This window comes from Saccopteryx bilineata, chromosome 5 (genome assembly GCF_036850765.1).
Source record: "Saccopteryx bilineata isolate mSacBil1 chromosome 5, mSacBil1_pri_phased_curated, whole genome shotgun sequence".
In the NCBI taxonomy this organism is placed as follows: Eukaryota; Metazoa; Chordata; class Mammalia; order Chiroptera; family Emballonuridae; genus Saccopteryx; species Saccopteryx bilineata.
In genome coordinates, this window is record NC_089494.1 from 213,411,540 (window position 1) to 213,433,633 (window position 22,094).

General features: G+C 33.4%; 1 protein-coding gene across 3 annotated transcripts in view; it reads left to right on the forward strand.

The window, feature by feature from the left end:
• LOC136306236 (sulfotransferase 1 family member D1) overlaps nucleotides 1–21,409 on the forward strand; it is a 40,376-nt gene extending 18,967 nt beyond the window's left edge. For all 3 annotated transcript variants that reach the window (XM_066232617.1, XM_066232618.1, XM_066232619.1), the window contains 5 exons: nucleotides 1,030–1,127; nucleotides 11,494–11,620; nucleotides 14,614–14,708; nucleotides 18,557–18,737; nucleotides 21,055–21,409. In XM_066232617.1, coding sequence (XP_066088714.1) covers nucleotides 1,030–1,127; nucleotides 11,494–11,620; nucleotides 14,614–14,708; nucleotides 18,557–18,737; nucleotides 21,055–21,167 — 614 coding nt within the window. In that variant the 3' untranslated portion in view covers nucleotides 21,168–21,409. The remainder of the gene's footprint in view (nucleotides 1–1,029; nucleotides 1,128–11,493; nucleotides 11,621–14,613; nucleotides 14,709–18,556; nucleotides 18,738–21,054) is intronic.
• The last annotated feature ends 685 nt before the right edge of the window (nucleotides 21,410–22,094 follow it).

The window sequence follows — 22,094 nt, forward strand, 5'->3', positions numbered from 1 at the left end:
CCACTGTAGGAGTAAATTCTCCTATCTAATTGTGGTATCTAGAGCAGTCATGATAGAAAATGATACAGGCAGGGTTTGAAGAGTTGAATCATAAATATCCATAACAGAGAGGAAGAATTTGGTTATTTCAATACCCATATTATACTTCTCTTTCACACAAACACTATATCTACACAAAAGGACATTTTGGTGAGTATATTTTTATTAATAGGACAAGCAGAAGTCTTTAACAGTTGAATATGGATGATTATTTTACATCAAAAATTTAGGATTTACTGCAATATAGAATCATATCTTGTGCTAGTTAGCTGATGTTCACAGACTCAAGAAATACATATGGCCATATAAGGTCTTACATTCTTAATTTTTTAAAATTAACCATGAAACTCACAGCTTAATTTGTTCTCAGAATTTTAATCTAAGAAATCTGGAAAGAAATAAAGAAGTACAAATTGCCAGTTATAAAAATAGTCATAAGATATAAAAGGTACTAGCTTTATATATATCAGGGTGAACACTTCACAGGGTATTAAAATGTCCTATCACTCTGTTGTACAACTGATACTAATATAAACTAATATAATATTGTATGTAATTTTAATATTAAAATAAAATTTAAAAGTATTTTTAAATACCAAAAAAGCTGGGAAGGAATTTTGAAATCCTCTAGCTTAATTTTCCCTTATTGTAAATGAAATGAAGAGGAAGAAAAATGAGAAAAGATTTTGAACATCTTGACACCTGACCTACTGCTATTTCTGCCTTATCAAGATATTGTTACATCTAAAGATTTTATAGACACTCATAAAGACAATAATCTTTACTATTCATAGGCAATAAAACAGCTTAACTAGTCAGAATTTATCATTTTAAAATCACATTGTAAATTTTAGAATTATCTGAGGCCATTTAGATATATAGTCATTTGAAGCCATACAGTGGGGTTAAAGTTTACAAAGTCTTAGATTATATTGTAATTGACCTTTATTATTACACATTTATAATGTAATTTAAATTTTATGTTTTTAGGCATTGAGGATTTGAAAAACATGCAGTCTCCTCGATTGGTGAAAACACACTTACCTGTTCAACTTCTTCCTTCTTCATTTTGGAAGAATAACTGCAAGGTAGCAAATTTTAAAGAAAAAATCTTTATGTGTGCTGTAATTTCGTTCAGTAATTATGCAGAAATTAAGATGAGGGGTTTTAACCCCTAGACAAGTCATTGAAAAATAATAATGTGGTTCCTATAGCCTAAGGATCAAAATAATATCAATAAATTTCACAGCTATAGCTAAGGGATTGCACTCAGTGCCCAAGTTTGAGGCTCTCTCAGGTTTCCTGTGCTCTAAAATGTCTTGCTGCCTTGAAATCACTTCACTCACTCTCCATTCATAAACCATAGATATTTAAATAACACCAGAACTGCTTATTCATGAATCCATTGTCATTTCCATTTATTTAATTATTTAATTATTTATTTATTTATTTATTTTTATTAAATTTATTGGGATGACACTGGTTTGCAAAACCACACAGGTTTCAAAGATACAACTCAACAAAACATTATCTGCATACAAAATATCATGCACCCGTTGCCCCAAGCAAAGTCTTTCTGTCCCCATTCTTCTTCCATTTGCCCATCTCCTTACCCCTTACTCTCTTTCCCTCTGGCTATTACCAAACTGTTGTCTGTGTCTATGTGATACACATGCGCACACACACACACACACACACAATATGTATATATTTGTTGTTTAATCCCTTCATCTTTTATTATTCAGTCCCAAACCCCCCTTCCTTCTATCCAGGATTCTGTTTCTATTTTGTTCATCAGTTTACTTTGTTCAATAGATTATAAGTGAGGTCATATGGTACTTGTACTTCTCTGACTGTCTTATTTCCTTCAACATAATAATCTCCAGGTCTATCCATGCCATCATAAAAGGTAAGATTTTCTTCTTTTAGAGGTTCGAGTAGTATTTCTTTGTGTAAATGTTCCACAACATTTTATCAACTCATCTACTAATGAGAACTTGGGCTGGGCTGTTTTTAGATATTGACTATTGTAAATAATGTTGTTGTGAACATAAGGGTGTATGTATGCTTTCCATATAGTCCCAGAAATGGAATTGTTGGTTCAAAAAGCAGTTACATTTTTAAAATTTTTGAGAAATAGTTATATATCATTTCAATTATATACAATTATATATTTATGAATTAGTATTAGACTTTTTAAAATAATCATTTTATTCAAGCATAACATTTAGGGAGAAAAGTGTATATATCATAATCTACAGGATGCTGAATTTTCACAGTACCTATGAAACCAGCATCTAGATCAAGAAATTGAATTTTACCTGTACCCCAAAAGCTCTTTTCCTGTATATTTCTAGGCAAGAATCCTTATCTCTAAGGATAATCATTAGCCAGAATGTTTTCACCATGAATTAGTTTGCTTGTTTTGTCTCTATTATAAAGTATATAACCTTGCATATTTAACTTACTTCATTTAACATAAGGTTTGTGAGATCAATTCTTATCATGCTATGTAATCTTGTTTCTGTTTTGCTTAATGTAGCTATCTGGATCACAAAATATGGTATGCTGAGCAAAAGTAGCTCATTAGGGATTCAAATTCTCAGATCAAACTCGGACCTACTGAGTCAGATGGAAGGGTACAGCCACCTGAGTTTTAATAAGACTTTTCAGGTGAATTTGATTCATGCTAACATTTGAAAGCCAATCATGTAAGGCATTTCTTTGTGTGTATGTGACTGTTTCACAGCTTACTTACCCATGGTACTATTGTTGGACAGTTGGGTTTTTGATAGTTGTCAGCAATTAAAATAGTGCAGCACTGCATAATCTTATGTAATATATGTACACATTTTTCTTAGATATCTTGGGACAGAATAGCTGCAGCCTTTGCGTTTGCATTTGTTAACCTTTAGTAGATATTTTCAAACATCTTTTCAAATTATATGCACCAATTTTAACTATGAACAATATTCTCTAAACATTGAAGTTATTCCACATCCTCATCAACACAAGACTAGACTAAAAATATTTAACTTTAGCCATACTACTAGATGTCTGGTGATAGTTCACTGTGGTTTTACTTTGTACTTTTCTAATAATTAATTATGTGAAAACCTTACATAGCTTATATAATTTTCTCTGAAGTATCTTTTCAAATTTTTCACCATTTTATTGTATAAGGGCTCTCCTCTTTTTATTATTAAGGTAGGAATTCTTCATATGCTCTCAATACAAAATTTTTTATTAAATTTCCTTTTTAAACAAATTATTGAATTTAGTAGAGTGACATGATTTTGTAAAATTATTGAATATATAGATTTCAGGTGTACAATTTCTTTTCTTTTTTTTTACTTAGACAATTAAATTTAACAGGGTGACATTGGTCAACCAGAGTACATAGATTTACAGAAAACATCTGCACATCATTTGGACAGTCAACTATGCTGTATATCCATCACCCAAAGTCAAATCATCCTCTGTCACCCTATATTTTGTTTCTCTTTAAACCCCTTCCCCTCCCGCCCCTCCCTTCCCCTTCTCCTGGTAACCACTGCACTTTTATCTATGTCCATGAGTCTCAATTGTATTGTGTGATTACCATCCAAGATAAGTCTCCTCCTGTCACCATTTATCCTCCCTTTACCCTCTTCTGTTTTCCCCATCCCACTTTACCTCTGGTAATCATCATACTATTGTCTATGATTATAAGTTGAATTTTATTTGCTTAATCTCTTCACCTTTTTCAGTCTCTAACCTCCATCTCTCTAACAGCTGTCAGTCTGTTCTCTGTATCTGTTATATTGTTTGTCTGTTTATGTTGTTCTTTAATTGCACATATAAGAGAAATTATGTGGTATTTATTTTTCTCAGACTGGCTTATTTCACTTAGCATAATATACTTCATATCCATCCATGCTGTCACCAAAGGTAAAGTTTTCTTCTTTTTTATAGCCCAGTAGTATTCCATTGTGTAAATGTACTACAGCGTTTTTATATACTTATCTACTGATGGTCACTGGGGCTGCTTCCAAACCTTGGCTATTGTAAATAATGCTGTAATAAACATAGAGTTGCATATATTCCTTCAATATAGTGTTTTGAGTTTCTTTGGATATATTCCCAGTAGTGGAATTGCTGGGTCATAAGGCAGCTCCGTTTTTAATGTATTGGGAAAACTTAATAATGTTTTCTACAGTGGCTGTACCAATCTGCATTCTACTAACAGTGCAAGAGAGTTTCTTTTACTCCACATCCTCACCAAAATTGTTTGTTGATTTATTGCTGATAAGCACCCTGATAGGTGTAAGGTGATATCTCATTGTGGTTTTAATTTGAATTTTTCTGATGATTAGTGTGGTTGAACATCTTTTCATATGTCTATTAGCCATCTTCATGTCCTCTTTGAATAAGTGTCTATTCAGATTTTTTGCATCTTTTTTTTTCTTTCTTTTTTTTTTTTTTTGTATTTTTCTGAAGCTGGAAACGGGGAGAGACACTCAGACTCCCGCATGTGTCCGACTGGGATCCACCCGGCACGCCCACCAGGGGCGACGCTCTGCCCACCAGGGGGCGATGCTCTGCCCCTCCGGAGCTTCGCTCTGCCGCGACCAGAGCCACTCTAGCGCCTGGGGCAGAGGCCAAGGAGCCATCCCCAGCGCCCAGGCCATCTTTGCTCCAATAGAGCCTTGGCTGCGGGAGGGGAAGAGAGAGACAGAGAGGAAGGAGGGGGGGAGGGTGGAGAAGCAAATGGGCGCTTCTCCTATGTGCCCTGGCCAGGAATCAAACCCAGGTCCCCCGCACGCCAGGCCGACGCTCTACCGCTGAGCCAACCGGCCAGGGCCTGCTTATTTTTTAATTAGATTGTTTGCTTTTTTGGTCTTGAGTTTTATGGGTTCTTTATAAATTTTTAATATTAGCCCCTTATCAAATGTGTCCTTAGTAACTATGTTCTCCCATTCAGTGGGTTCTATTTTCATTTTGTTGATGGTTTCCTTTGCTGTGCAAAACTTTTTAGTTTGATGTAGTCACATTTGTTTATATTTTTTGTTTTCCTTGCCTGAATATATAAAATATTGATATGTATAAAATATTGTTACAAGAAATGTCTGAGAGGTTGCTATCTATGTTTTCTTCTAGAATTTAATGCTTTTGAGACTTACATTTAAGTCTTTTTTTATAATACTTTTTAAAGACTTGTCCATTTTTAGAGAGGAGAGAGACAGACAGAGAGAGAGAGAAAAGAGGGGGAGGAGCAGGAAGCATCAGCTCCCATATGTGCCTTGACTAGGCAAGCCCAGGGTTTTGAACTGGTTACCTCAGCATTCCTGGTTGATGCTTTATCCACTGCACCACCACAGGTCAGGCACATTTAAATCTTTAATTTATTTTGAGTTTATTTGTGTGTATGATGTAAGCAGTTGGTCTAGTTTCATTTTTTTGCATGTATTTGTCAAATTTTCCCAGCTTCATTTATTGAATAGCCTATCTTTACCACATTGTATGCTCTTGCTCATTGTCAAATATTAATTGACCAATAAATTGTAGTTTATTTTGGGGCTTTCTATTCTGTTCCATTGATCTATATGTCAATGATAAAGATAAAGAGGAAGAAAGAAAGGGGTGGAGTATCAACTAATTTTTCCACTTAATTGTGCCATTGATTGCTTCTCATATGTGCCCTGGGCTTGGGGTTCAAACCGGTGACCTCAGCACTACTGGGTGACACTCTGTCCACTGCATCATCAGTCATGGCACTGTTATGATCTTTATTGTTTCCTTTTTCTTCTTACTGTGGGCTTTATTTGTTGTTCTTTTTCTAGTTCCTTTAAGTGTAAAGTTAGATTATTTAATATTTTTCTTGTTTCTTGAGGGATACCCTTAATGTTATGAATTTCCTCTTAAGACTGCTTTCACTGTGTTCATTGGTTTAGGTTGTTGTTCTCTCATTTTATTTGTTTCAAAGTATCTTTTGATTTATTTCTTCATCTCATGTTAATCTATTTATTGTTTAGTAACATGTTATTAAGACTCCATGTCTTTTTCTTTTTTCTTGTTATTGATTTCTAGTATTATACCATTATGGTTAGAGAAGATGCTTGATATGATTTCAGTCTTTTAAAATTATTAAGACTTCTTTTGTGTTCTAACTTATGAACTATCCTAGAAAATGTTCTCTATATATTTGAAAAGAATGTATATATTGTTGCTTTGGGGAGAAATCATCTGAAGATATCAATTAGACACATCTGGTCTAGTGTACATTTATGGCTGTTCTTTCCCTGGTTGATTTCCTGTCTGGAAGATCCATCTATTGATGTCAATGGGGTGTTAAAATCCCTTTTATGACTATATTACTAAATCTCTCCCTTTATGTCCATCAAAATATCCTTTATATATTTAGTTGCTCCTATGCTGGGTGCATAAACATGTAGTGGGGTTATATCATTTTGTGGGATTAATCTCTTTATTATTATATAGTGTCCTTAGCTTTTGTTTTACAGTCTATTTTGTCAGAGATAAGTATTGCTACAACAGCTTTTATTTCTCATCTCCTTTTGCATGAAATATCTTTTTCATGACTTTACCTTTAGTTTTTGTGTTCTTTTGCTCAGAGGTGGATTTCATGTAAACAACATATATGTGGGTCTTATTTTTTTTTTTATCCATTCAGCTACCTTAGGTTTTGTTACTGGAACACTTAAGTCATTTACATTTAAAGTGCTACTGATAGGTATGTATTTATTGCCATTTTATTCTCTAGAACTGTGTTCCTCTGCCCTCTTTCTTCTTCTTCTTCCTCTTCCTCTTTTTCTTCTTCTTCTTGCTCTTCTTCCTCCTTTTCTCCTCCCCTTCTTCTCCTCCTTCTCCTTCTCCTTCTCCTTCTCCTCCTCCTCCTCCTCCTCCTCCTTCTCCTCCTCCTCCTCCTCCTCCTCCTCTTCCTCCCTCCCTCCCTCCTTTCTTTCTTTCTTTCTTTCTTTCTTTCTTTCTTTCTTTCTTTCTTTCTTTCTTTCTTTCTTTCTTTCTTTTTCTTTCTTTCTTTCACTTCCTCTCCTCCTCCTCCTCCACCACCTCTTCCTCCTACTTCTCCTCAAATAAGACCTTTTAACATTTATTCTAATACTGGTTTTGTGGTAATGAACTCTAGCCTTTTCATGTCTGGGAAGCACTTTATTTCTCTTTCAATTTTAAGTGATAGCCTTGTTGTGTAAAGTAGGCCAGCCCTTTCCACACCTCTCCCCTTCATACTAGTCTCGATGTGGCTTCTTCTGTAAATCCTTTGTTATAAGACTTCAGCTCAGCTTGTCTTTGGTTGGCTCTTCAGGTTGATTTTTCTATATTTTAGATGTAATTTCAATTTAGTGTAGTTTCCATCTCCTCCACCACCATCCTGGATTTGCTAAATTTCTTTCTATCATAATCCACTCAGCATTTTTCTTTTTTTAGTTTCCTAATCATATCTTTTAAAGTTCTTAGTTTTGAGGATAGTCTGTATATAATTTTTTTCTTTAAGGTTAGAGAATTTTGTATTTCTTTTTGAAAAAGTCATCTGCCAAACCATGAAGATATTATCTTTTCTGTTTACTTCTATAGGCTTTGTTGTTTTGATTATCAATCTCATTTATATTTAAGTATGTTTAATATCTATAACATAATAGACATCTTTTTTAAAAATTTCTGATATATTAATTGATATTCTCTCTATGTCTTTCTCCTCACACATGTGCACACATACACAAACACACATTATTTTCAAAATATTTGTTAGTAGTATATGGACATACATTTTTTTCCCTGACACCATGCTAAATTTATCTAATAAATTTAGTAGTTTTTTTGTAGGTTAAATTTGTTTTTCTATATACATGCTTATTCTGTCAGTAAATAAAAACATTTTTGCTTTCTTTTTCTTAATTTGGATGCCTTTTACTTCTTTTTCTTGACTTATTGAACTGGATATACCCTCTAAATAATACTAAATAGGAATGATGAGAGTAAGAGTTCTCTTGCGTTGATCTTGGTAAAATAAATGAGTTTATCACTGCTAAGTATGACGATGTTACCTATGTGATTTTTTTTGTATGTACCATTTATTCATCTGAAGAAATTTCATTGTATTCTTAATTTGCTAAACTTCTATCAGAACTGCATTTTTGATTTTGTCTAATGATTTTTCTGTATCTCTTAACACCTATCATATTGTATTACATTATTTTAGCCTGTTAATGTGATTAATTACATCAATTAATTTTCACATATTAAAGCAATCTCGCATAATTTGTATTTAGTTATAATGTATTGTCTTTTATAAATGGTTAGTTACAATATGTTAGTTAAAAAAATTGTGTCTTTGATCATGAGAGATATTGGTTTGTAGGTTTTTTTTTTTCTATTATAATGTGTTTGTCATTATAGTATAATCCCTTTGGCTTTAAGATAATGTTGGCCTCATAGTTGGGAAATATTTACTCTTTTTTAATTTTATGGAAATGTTTGGTTGGAATTGGTATTATTGCATTCTTAAATATTTTGTATAATTCATGACAGAAGCAATCTAGATCTGGAATTTTCTATATCTGAAAAGATTTTAAATTACAAATTTAATGTACTTAACAGAAACAGCATTATTCAGGTTATGTTCTTTTTCTTGCACAATCTTGTGTGTGTGTGTGTGTGTGTGTGTGTGTGACAGAGATAAAGAGAGAGACAGAGAGAGGGACAAATAGAGGCAGACAGACAGGAAGGGAGAGAGATGAGAAGCATCAGTTCTTTGTTGTGGCATCTTAGTTGTTTGTTGATTACTTTCTCATATGTGCCTTGACCAGGGGGCTACAGCAGAGCAAATTATGCCTTGCTCAAGTCAGCGACCTTTGGGCTCAGGCCAGCGACCATGGGGTCATGTCTACAATCCCATGCTTAAACTAGCAACCCCATGTGCAAGCTGGTGAGCCTGTGCTCAAGCTGGATGAGCCCATGCTCAAGCTGGTGACCTTGGGTTTTGAACCTGCATCCTCTGCATCCCAGTTTGACACTATCCACTGCGCCACAGCCTGGTCAGGTTCCTTGCACAATATGTCCAGAGATGGATTAAAGTTGGTGGAGGCCCTGGGTGCAGAATAAAATATTAGGCCCTTTAAAAAAAGAGAGAGGGAAAAATAAAAGTACCTGTTAACCATATTTTTAAATAAATAAAAAATATTATGTACTAATAATGTTAAAATTGCACATATGAAACCAAACTTGGTGTCATTAGAAAAAAGTGTCAAGTTGGGGTTTGCAGAGCTCTTCAGAAGTTGGGATCTGGGGCACCTGTCCTGTGCATTCACCATTAAATCTGCCTTTGTTTTATATCTTTTAAGAAATTGGCTTATTTCATTTAAATTGTCAGAATTTTGTCATGATATTTCTTTAATGTTCTTCTAATGTCCATAGAATCAGTACTGACTTCAACTTTCTCATTTTTCATATTTTTCTATTAGTTATTAAGAGAAAGATATAGAAATCTGACTATAATTTCTTCATTTTCGGAATTTTGCTTCAGCTTTCTATAAGCAAAATCATTTAATAATCATGTAATCAGTGAACATTTACAGAAGGGCTACCATGTATATACCAGATATTGTGATTGTCATTATAAAAGCAAATATGAATAGGACATTCTCTGCTATCTAAGAGCATATTACATTATTTAATTTCTATGAATATATAGAGCATCGTCTGCTTGCAAGTCACTTTCCAGGGCTATATTACGCAATGGTTTACATAGTGAATGACCTCTGCCTTGTACAGAATATGATCCTACAGAATATCTCAAGTAGTGGAGAAAAGATATATGTATATATAATATATATAACATACATATCTATATATATGTATGTATATGAAAAATCATTATGCATTAGTAAGATAAGTGCTAATATATGAAATAAAAGATACTCTGGGATAATTAACATCTTATAAATGAAGAAAAATTAGATCAGTATCCTAAAGACAATAGGAGGTTTTTTTTCAGATGCCTGGGTCATTTTACAGAGAGAAAACTCCGTGTACATAGGCAAACATATGTAAAACAGCAAGACCTGTCAAATTTTACAAGTGATTCAGTGTAGTGAAAAAGTGAATCTGGGAAGGTAGGCAGTCATTAATCTTAGATCTGTGAAAGAGTATGCTTTACCACAATATCTTTAATGGAATGACCAAAATAGCTATTGTTTTTCTTTTGAAAAATTGGTGGCTTACACTTTCAACTTTGTTATACAAAAAGTCTTTGTACATGTGATTTCCTTTCTCATTTAAATCTAATAAAAAACAAAAATGATAAGAAGTAGAACTAAGGTGTACTATTTATTCCAGAAATTAAAAAATCACAGAAGCCCCCAGAATCACATGACTTTGTTATTGAGAGAACTAGAGGGTATCTTTTAGATAGATTTTTGTCCACACTGAGGCAAGTGGAAGGAGACCTTATTAAGATTTTAAGGTGATGATGATAGGAACAAAAAACTGTTCATTACCATAGTCTCCTGGTATTGAAATAGGAAGCAATTGATAATGTTTATAAGAGATAGTATTTTCTCAAGAAATTACCTCAGCAGCAGAGTCTCAACTCTTAGAATTCTGTACTCAATCTTTTGCAAGATTCTTTTTCAGGCATTCCGTTTCTTCTCTTATTCTTGTCCCAGAATATGAGAACTACTACTAGTTACTTGGGCATATAAAGTTTTCATTTCCTTTTCTTATCAATTGGAAGAGAAGAAGGAAGCTCTGAATTGGCTTACATAAAAGCAGATTTCTTCCTGAATGCATTTTCCTTAGGAATATGTTTTGCATGGGTGCTTCAGGGGAGAATTAGACCTAATGGAGTTTACTGGACTTGACTGAAAGCCCAATTACCAATGAAATATAACAATGTCATTTCTATTTGGAAATATGTCCGAGATTTCTCCCTTTAAGTAGACTGGAGGCCTTCACCATAAAATAAATTTTAATTTTACACTAATCATTATAAACATGGACAGAATAAAGAATGTTTAATCTTTATTGACTAATTTTAGCCAAATAGTATTTTCTTTAATAAAAAATAAGAAATTTTTAAACTCTAAAAATTACTGGTTCTTCTTATTAGTTTTAGTAAGTAATGATAAAAATATTCTAAATTTTAGAACAATATTAATTTTATTAATTTAATATTTACTATAATTCTTATTATACTTGGTTTTCAGTATTTCAAGTGATGTTCTTTTCAAAGGCTAATGAGAACACGGGCATGTGAGAGATGGGAAGTCTCTGTGTTAAAACAGTTAAGTAGGTGTGAATATCTTATGTAAGGATATAGTCATACCCAGATCAAGAAGGAAATAAGAAAGAGAAAATAAACATTCTGTCAAGGTAAACAAAAGTTTACAAACCATTAAAAAATAAAAAAAAATTATGGTTTTTTATATTTCCCCACAGATGGTCTATGTAGCACGAAATGCTAAAGATGTGGCTGTGTCTTACTATTATTTCTACCAAATGGCAAAAATACACCCAGAGCCTGGTACCTGGGAGGAATTTCTGGATAAATTCATGAATGGGAAGGGTGAGTCCAACTCTTTAATCATGAAGTTCCATAATAAAGAGTCTTTTTTTTAGAAGGAGATATAAAGTTTGGATATAAATTTTGTATTTATCATACACTTAATATGTGCCCAGCACTCTACTATTGCATTAGGAAGATAATAGAAGAAGAGTACATAGTTTTCCCTTCCCTTTAATGATTTTTGGGAAATATGTGACATATAGATTTTTCAGACCTTAGTCTTATTGTTTCATTAATACTTGGTGACTACTGCTCATTGCTTTCTTCTTTTGCTGTCCATATCATTGTATTGTTTGAATTTTATACATATTTTTGTACTCCTTTTTATTTACTATTCCTTCACTTTTATTCTGTAAACTGAAAATCCTTGAATGAAGATTTTTATCCTCAAGATTTTTTTTCTGTCTGTTTATCCTCTCTTTCAGGAAAATATACTCATACCCATGGTAGTAACTCTACTTTTAATTTTCACATAAATATTTTTCAATAAAAAATGTTCAAGACAAATATATATATATCTTAGTGGTATTTTGCAAAATTTGTACTCCTGCCTTTGGACTGTTCTCTGTCTATGGTATGTCTATTCATTCTTATTATTAATACCCAGATCTTCTTAGAACAAGATATAGTGTACATCCTCCACAGTCATTTCTTCACCTCTCCATCCCTTTGGTTTTCCTCCCTCTTTCCCTTTCCTGTGAACTCTGTACCACTTACTGTCTGAATTACTATCAGATATTTTGCTCTTCTAGTTTTAATTATCAAAAATTATATTCATTTATTAAGGCTGCCACAACAAAGTACTACTAAGTGGCTTAAACAACAGATTTTTTTTTTTTTTACAGTTTTAGAAGCTAGAAGTCCTTCCTTCAAGGTGTCCTTATGTTTGATTTCTTCTGAGATCTTTTTCCTTGACTTATAGATGGACATTATATTTCTGTGTCATCACATGGTCTTTTTTTTATATATGTCTTGGTTGTAATTACCTTTTCTTATAAGGAGTCCAGTCATATTGGATTAGAAAGTGTCAGGGATGTGAAAAATTTCTCCTTTCCTACTTAGTTCTTCTGACTGGTAGAATAATTAAAATAACATAAAGCAGATTAACAAAAGAAAATCAAGTTTTAGGAATATATCCTAAGAACAGCACATCACTGATTCAAAAGAAAAAATGCACCCCCATGTTTATGGCAGCATTGTTTATAATAGCCAAGATCTAGAAACAGCCCAAGTGTTCATCAGTGGACAAGTAGATTAAAAAGCTATGGCACATATACACAATAGAATACTATGGGGCCATGAAAAGGAAGGAAATCTTACCTTTTGTGACAACATGGATGGACCTAGAAACTATTATGTTAAGTGAAATAAGCCAGGCAGAGAAAAAAAATATCATATGTCCTCACTCATTTGAGGAATCCAATGAACAATGTGAATTGAGGAACAGAATAGAGACAGAGGATGGATCAAGGGACCAGAGGGAAAGTGGTCATAGGGAAAGGGGATGAGAGGATGAGATCAGAGAAAGGAAAGAGATTGGTGAAATTATATATATATAACACAGCGTTATAGTGAGCAAAAAATCAAATCATGGAGAAAACAGGGGAGGGCATTGGAAAGGAGGGAGGCAAAGGGGATATTGAGGGGAACACAGTGGTAGGGGAGATGTATTCGGTGGGACACTTGAATCTAAGTAAACACAATAAATTTAAATCAATAAAAATATTTATCTTGAAAAAAATTAAGTTTTAACACCTGCATATGGGGAATTCACAGAAACATAAAAATTTCAAGGACAGGAAGGCAAAATGAGGTATATATGTCATTCTGGATCAAGGAGGTTGAACCAGGGAAGTAAAGCAAACGTATAAGGAGATTTTTAGTAAATAAATGTTTATGGACCATATTGAAACAATGGGACACATGAAGGACTTTGATCCAATGGGTTTTTTCTAAGTTCCTTCCTGTCTAACATAGCTAGTTCAAATTTTTGGAACAAATCCACTATCTTAAGTTCTTTTAGTTAGTAGAGGGGAAAGCCAAAGCTACTTTCTGAGCATCTGAGCCTTGATTGTTTTTAGCTTGAAATAATCTGCATGTCAGAGTGGCACATCTTGGCGAGACTCATTCTAAACCTCCACAGACCCATATTAATTACTTCATTTTAACTTAATTACCTCTGTTAAGACATTTCCTTTAAAGATAGTCACATTCTAAGGTGTTGACTTAGAACTTCAACACATGAATTTAGAGGTTGACACAATTTACCCATAATACTCTGTTTTCTGTCCCCTCAAATTTATGTGCTTACATGCAAAATGCATTCACTCCATCCTCAAAGCCCTAGCAGTCTTAAACTATTTCAGCATTAACTCTGAATCTGAACTCTCATCTAAATATTATATAAATCAGGTATAGCTAGTAATTAAGGTATGATTCATCCTAAGACAAAGTTAATCTTTAGCTGTGATCTTGTGAAACCAAATAATCTTCCAAAATACAATGGTGAGACAGCCATAAAACTGATATTTTCCTATGAAAAAAAGAAAGAAATCAGAAAGAAAAAAGCCCTGAAACATAGCAAAGCAAATTTTATTGGATTTTAAGGCTTGAGAATTGTTAGTTATTGGATTAGAGACTACTCTAGTGGCCTCAATTTTAACTTAATTGCCTCTTTAAAGGTTCCATGTTTAAATTTAGTCATATTTTGAAAAACTGATTAGGGTTTAGCACTTCAAACTAAGAATTTTGGGAAACACAATTCATCCCATTACAGAAGTATTTCATTCTTTCAAACTAGACTTACTGTAAATTCAGTGAGAGCAGAGGTGATTTGATATATTTCCTCTTTTTCTTGAATAAATAAGTAAGAGTATATATGTATATATATATATATTGATAGTGATGACTTAAAATAACATTTAACGATGTAACAATTATTTCATGTAAATACAATAGTTTTAATTTTGCAAAGATTTTATCTTTCAATGTAGTGGCTTTTGGTTCTTGGTATGATCATGTGAAAGGCTGGTGGGAGAAAAGGAAAGATTATCGTATCCTCTACCTATTCTATGAAGACATGAAAGAGGTAAGAGACAACAACAATTTCTTCTTTATCTTTTAGGGAAACCTAAGTTTCACCCTCTTTGTATCACATTTTCTTTTCCTCTCAATTTATAAATATAACTAATCTACTATTAACTCTGCACTGAAAATTCATCTTTCACTCAGTTCACTTCTTTCTACCTCTATTGCTTCCTACTCTAGTTCAGGCAATCTTCTCTATTTATGCAGACAACTGAATCTCATTTTGCATCTATTATCTACTCAAAGAAAATGATCTTGAAACCTATATCAAAATATGTCAACTTTTTTCAAATCTTTAATGGCTTATTTCTTTATCTGAAATATAAAAATCATTAGGACAACTCATAAAATTCATCATTATTTAATTCCTGTCTATTTCCCCAACCTCTTCTGGTACCACCGTTGCCTTTGTCTGTACGTGAGCTTACCTGAAATATTTTTTCCCAATTATTTTCAGATTAATCTCTTCCTATCCTTCATGTTTTCACTTAAATGTTACTTTTCCACAACGTTCTCTTATGTCCACAATGTCAAATAATTTACCTTGTCGTTATCTATGAAAGTCTCTCTTGCTGCTATTGTTTTTTTCATAATATCTACTGTAACTTCTCATTATTTCATGTATGTGTTTCTTTATGTTTTCCTGGTCCCCTCTACTATAATGTAAGCTTCTTGAATATAGAGACTAAAATTATCTTGTCCATGCTTGTTTACCCAAATGGAGAGCACAGTGGGAAAACAATGTAATTTTCTTATTTAATTTAGTTTTAACTTTATCATGTTTTATCTAATTATTAGAATGAAAAATAATTCACTTCTTAATTTCATCAAAAACTTATTCTGATCTTGCCTGACCTGTGGTGGCACAGTGGATAAAGCGTCGACCTGGAAATGCTGAGGTCGCCGGTTCGAAACCCTGGGCTTGCCTGGTCAAGGCACATATGAGAGTTGATGCTTCCAGCTCCTCCCCACCTTCTCTCTCTGTCTGTCTCTCTTCTCTCTCTCCCTTTCTCTCTCCTCTCTAAAATGAATAAATAAAAATAAAAAAACAAACAAAAAAACTTATTCTGATCTGGTAATTTAAACAATCCATTCAAGAAGTGTTCTACATCTCTTAAATTAATTGTTTCTCAGATAGCTTGTCTACACATCTCTTTTCTCATTAACATGGTATCTGTGTGTATGGGTCAAAGGGTAAATTATATAAGACATAATAAGAACAGGAATGCGCTGGGATTCCTGGAAAACATGTCATTAGTATATCCTTCCCCACAGTGTATTTGGTTATTCTGTCTCAATTGTTCAGAGTCTAATACCTTGACTCAGCCTTATCTTGTTCCCTTAGATTTCTCTATTCCATTAAATGACTAGGCCTAACGTGCATCTCTTATTTGGAAAATCTTTTCTACAGCCTCTCGGGAAACCACCTTACCCAGCTAAGGTGGACCCCTCTGGTAAATTCTTTAGTCAAATTTTCAGTCTCTTCTTCATCCTGTTTAAGCCATTTAGTACCTGTGATTCTCAAGTATGGTGATACCTCAGTTGTGAGTCTAGAATCAATAAGTAGTGGTTGGTGTAGTTTTTGACAAAGATAGGCATTATTTTAGAAGAAAACTTCCCATGAGGTCATAATAAGGTCTTTCAGCAAAGGAATTTTAGTCTTTTTAAATATGAGAGGAAAATCTATATCTGCTAACAGAAAGTTTCTCAAGGATCCCAGAGTCTTTGTGTCATCAGATAGACCCCAAATTCTCATTACAAGATTGAGCAGTCCACCCTTTCCTTATCACTCTCCCATTTAACTTTCACATAATAAACTTAGCACAACTGTGAATTCGACTTTTTGTAATTCTTTCACCAGAATAATTAAGATGTATGTCTAATTTCTAGCAATTTCATGCTCTGGCAGGTTGGCTCAGTGGCAGAGCGTCAGACCCATCAGGGCACACAAGTCAAGCAACTATTTGCTTCTCCAACCCTTTCCCTCTTGTTTTTTTCTCTTTTTTTTCTCTCTCTTTTTTTCTCTCTTCCCCTCCTGCAACCATGGCTCAATTGAAGCAAGTTTGCCCCAGGAGCTGAAGATGCCTCTGTGGCCTCTACCTCAGATGTTAAAAATAGCTTAATTTTTGAGCAACAGAGCAGCACCCCAGATGGGCAGAGCATCACACATAGGGGGCTTGCTGGATGAATCCTGGTTGAGGCACTAGTGGGAGTCTGTCTCTGTCTCTCATCCTCTCACCTAATAAAAAAATAAAATAATTCCTAGCAAGTTCAGTTTTGTATTGAATAGTTACAAGAAATAGACTCTTTTAGAGCCACTACAGAAATTGTCTGGTTTTGGTTCCATGAATTGTGATGGATAGCTCAGGAAACCTAAAGCTCAGATTTCCCTTCTTTCCAATCTCACCAAGTCATTGAGATTATGTCTCTCTGCTTCAGTTTAGTCTGTGCCCCCCCCAAAACACCTCCCCAACAGGTAGCAAGGTACAAACTCTTTGGCCTGAATGCTGTTCTTTTCATTTCATCTAACATGCTGTCTTGTGTATAGTCTGAAGCACAGAAAAGAAAAATCATAATAAATAAATTAAATGAGTCTCCTTTACTGTTGCCGATTTCTTTGCCCCATCATTAGGCTAGAAAATGGACAGGGTTTTATCTTACTTTATCCAATGGACTCATACTACCAAAAAATCTATGTGGGTATGAGAGGAATAAAAATTTTTTTTTCCACTATAAGAAAACTCTCTAAAATAAGTATTATTTTATTGAGATATAATTGACAAATAATATTAGTTTCAGGCGTGCAATATAATAATTCAATTTATGTATATATTGTGAAATGATCACCAAAATAAATCTAGTTGACGTCCCTCATCGCACAATATTACAATTTTTTTTGTGATGAGAATTTTTAAGATCTACTCTCTTAGCAACTTTCAGATAAAGTATATTAACTGTAGTTACCAATTGTTCCTGATCTTAGAGAAAATACTTTTAGCTTTTCACCACTGAGTCTGTTAGGTATGGGTCTGTCAAATATTGCCTTTATTGTGTTGAGATATGTCTTCTCTATACCCACTTTGTTGAGAGTTTTTATTATAAATATATGTTAAATTTTGTCAAGTGCTTTTTCTGCACCTCTTGAGATAATAATATGATTTTTATTCTTTATTTTGTTAATGTGGTATATCCCTTTTATAGATTTATGATGTTGAACCATCCTTATATCTCTTGAATAAGTCCTACTTGATCATAGTGTACATTCCTTTAAAAGTGCTATTGAATTTTGTTCGCTAATATTTTGTATCTATGTTCATCAGGGATGTTAGCCTATAATTTTCTTGTGTTGTCTTTGTCTGGCTTTGGTATCAGGTTAATGCTGGTCTTATAAAATGAGTTGAAAAGTGTTCCCTTCCCTTCTATTTTTTTTAAGAGTTTGAGAACAATCTGTATTAATTCTTTCTAAAATTTTGCTAGATAATTTATTCTTGATGTTATCTATGAAAAAAACAGACTAGGTGATTTTGAAAATTATAAGTTACAATAATAGTGATTTTCTTTATCATCATATGTTATTCTGTAAGTTAATTTTATTTTTGAATGTAAATGTTTGAATATTAATTCAGCCTTTTTCTCTACACATTTTGGAAACAAATTTCTTTTAGCAGATGATTGCCTGTTATAACCAAGAGTAGGATATGTACTTGAGAAATCAAAGTGAAAAATTGTATAAAAGTTTAAAATAATTTCCTCCACCACATTGACATATGTAGAACCTAATTAAATGTATTTGCCTATTTCGTGATAAACTCTACCTGAAATAATTTCTTGTCTTTATAATTTCTTTAGAATCCTAAGCGTGAAATTCAGAAATTGTTAAAATTTCTAGAAAAAGACCTGCCAGAAGAAACTGTGAATAAAATCTTGCATCATAGTTCTTTTGATGTGATGAAGCAGAATCCTAGTGCAAATTATACTACTGTACCAGAATTTGACATGGATCAGTCTGTGTCTCCCTTCATGAGAAAGGGTAAGAACATCAAACACTAGTTTCTATAGTTTGCTAGTCATGTTAAAGATCATGTAGGTGGATTAATAAGAGCAGTATTGTAAGAAATGGAAAGAAGTTGAGAGAAAAATTTAGGAAAACCAAAAACATTAGTGAAAATTACTTATGGCAAAGAAACTTTGTTATTGCTATAATACTAACATGTAAGACGAGTCTTTAATGAGAAATATTTACTTAAGAACCTATGTATTAATAAGAGTGAGTCTTGGCACCCATTGCTATATCAGAAAACACCCTTTATTTATCTGATTTATCAAGATACCTATTTTTCATTCCTTAGAAATTTTACTGTGGTAGGTATCAAGCTTCCATGATATTAGGCATACTAAATTAATGAGGGAGAGTCAACTCCTTGAAGTTGTTGCTATTATTATAGTAAATCATTACACCGTCAGCACTGAACTCAATGTATAGCTAGCATCTTGCATTAGTAAATAATTAATTAGTAAATAATAAATTAGTTGAATTGAAATGCATTTGTGTGTGTAAGAGAGAGAGAGAGAGAGAGAGAGACTGATTCTGTTAGTTCAGCTTTGTTATAAAACAAACAACTCCAAAAATCTCAGCCCCTTAAAACCAAGAGATATTTTTCATTTAATGTTGATGAATATTAGTCACCTCTGGCTATTGCAATTCTTCTCAACAATTTCTTAGTCTGATCAGTGTGTATTGGCTGTCATGGGCTTATCCTCTTTTTTTCTTCTCTTTCTGAAACCTAGCCTGAGAGAGCTGTTTGTTTATGAGATATGACCAGTAGCATGGTATAGAGGAAGAGAGGTAGTGGAAACTTGCAATAATTTTTAAAAATTTCTGTTCAAGTGTGGTATATTGCATATATTTTAATTCCAATGGCCAAAGTTTATAAAAAATTCAAGCCCAAAGTTAGTGAAGCAGGAAGGAATCACACAACACATGACAGTTGTCAAAGGTGTAAAATCTTACAGTGAAGGAGAGAGTGAATAATACAAAATGAGACAGTGTTGCCTGACCTGTGGTGGCGCAGTGGATAAAGTGTCGACCTGGAATGCTGAGGTCGCCGGTTCAAAACCCTGGGCTTGCCTGGTCAAGGCACATATGGGAGTTGATGCTTCCTGCTCCTCCCCCTGTTCTCTCTCTATCTCTCCCTCTCTCTCTCTCCCCTCTCTCTCTAATAAAAATGAATAAATAAATAAAAAATCTAAAAAAGTAAATAAGTAAAAAAAAAAAATTTAAAAAAAAAAAAAAAAAAAAAAAAAACAAAAAAAAAAAACAAAACAAAAAAAAAAAACAAAACAAAATGAGACAGTGTTGAAGAAAGTGTTTTGGAAGCTTATAAAGGGACAATGAAGGGTAATTTTAATTATAATGTGTCTTCATGAATTCTAGATTTTTCTTTTAAAAACTTAGATGAAGAATGCCATTAGTAAGTCTTCCTGGGAATATCTAAATCTCAAGCAGACCTTTGGCATCTGCAGGTATTTTTGATGGTCATGATAAGGGTATATAAGTGGTATCTAATATGTAGAGGCCATGAATGCTGAAAAACATCCTCCAATGTACTCCAGGGCATCCACACATCCTCCTCAGCAAAAAAAAAAAAAAAGTCTTGTTTCAAATATCAAAAGTGAAGATATAAGTAAAATTTTAAAGTTGGAAAATCCTGGGCCACGTTGACAAAGTTACTTTGGCTTATCTCCTTCCATTTTTTTCCCTCTAACACTCAACTTCCAGATATGTCTTCTAGTTACTCCAGATTTGTCTTCTGTGAGATATTCTATGAAAATGGCATTGTTTTTGTCACACAATTATTGTAATTGTGTCCTTCCTTGGAGGTTTTAAATATAGTTTGTATTTTGAAAATTGAATCTTATAATAAAGACATACGTTTTATCACATTTAATCCAGAAATTTCCCAATTTTACTTGGTCATAAATGTTTTTAAATTATCATTTGACAGTGGAAATGAGTTTTAAAATAAATTGAAAAATTATCTGTATTCTTTGTTGATATATCTCTTTAAGCCAAAGAAAAAATATTTTGATATGTTGGAGTGACATTTCTTGAAACTACTCGAAGTATTCTTCTTCATATAAGATATGGGGAAAATGCATGGAAATTTTTGGAAAACTAAGATCTAGGAGTCTGGAAGTGGTACTAGGAGCTAAGGAATGAAGTAGTGGAGTAAATATGACATTCTAAAGTTAAAGGCTTAAGAATCTGTGTGATAATTCATAATAAAACTTATCTTAGAAGAAAAATTCATAGTAATCTCAAATTTAACATTTATCTTTCTTTTTAGGTATTTCAGGAGACTGGAAGAATCACTTCACTGATGCTCAATATGAGAAATTTGAAAAAGATTATGAAGAGAAAATGAGAGGGTCTACACTAAAGTTTCGTTCAGAGATCTAAGAAATATCTGCTCCTTGTCCAACTCTTTTAGCTGGCATTTAAATTAGAAAATAAAATCTCTTTAAGCATTTAGTGAAAGAAAACTCTATATGTAGCATTTCCCTTATTTACTAATATTAGTGGTTTGTAATAAAATTTTTAAAGAATTTCAAAGTTTACATATGAAAAATCAGTAATGTCTCTATGTTCCAATGTTTTTACTATTCTTAAAAACTAAACAATAAAATAAAGTTTAAAATCTATACATTTACCTGCTTTATTTTGAAATTCAAATTCTGGGTTTTTGGACTTGCAAAGAAGATGTTTAGGGGAGTCTTCTTTAAAAAAATATTTTACTTATTCATTTAGAGAGTAGAGAGAGAAGTGGGTAGAAGCAGGAAGCTTCAACTCCCTTATGTGACTTGACTAGGCAAATCTTGGGTTTCGAACTGGTGATCTCAGCATTCCAGGTCAATGCTTTATCCACTGTGCCACCACAGGTCAGGCTTCTTATTTTTTAATTTTATTTATGTGGAGTCTTCAAGATAGATCAATTAGTACCAAAATATCCTCTTAAAGAGCTTTAATTTCTTCTTTGTTATATGTTTAGAATGATACCTATATGAGGTGATGGATGTTAACTGTTAGGTCACCAAAAGAGGGATGCACAAGGCTGATGAGTTTTTTGTTTGTTTGTTTGTTTGTTTGTTTGTTTTTTCTGAAGCTGGAAATGGGGAGAGACAGTCAGACACATGCGCCCAACCGGGATCCACCCGGCACGCCCACCAGGGGGCGACGCTCTGCCCACCAGGGGGGATGCTCTGGCCCTCCTGGGCGTTGCTCTGCTGCAACCAGAGCCACTCTAGTGCCTGAAGCAGAGGCCACAGAGCCATCCCCAGAGCCATCTTTGCTCCAATGGAGCCTCAGCTGCTGGAGGGGAAGAGAGAG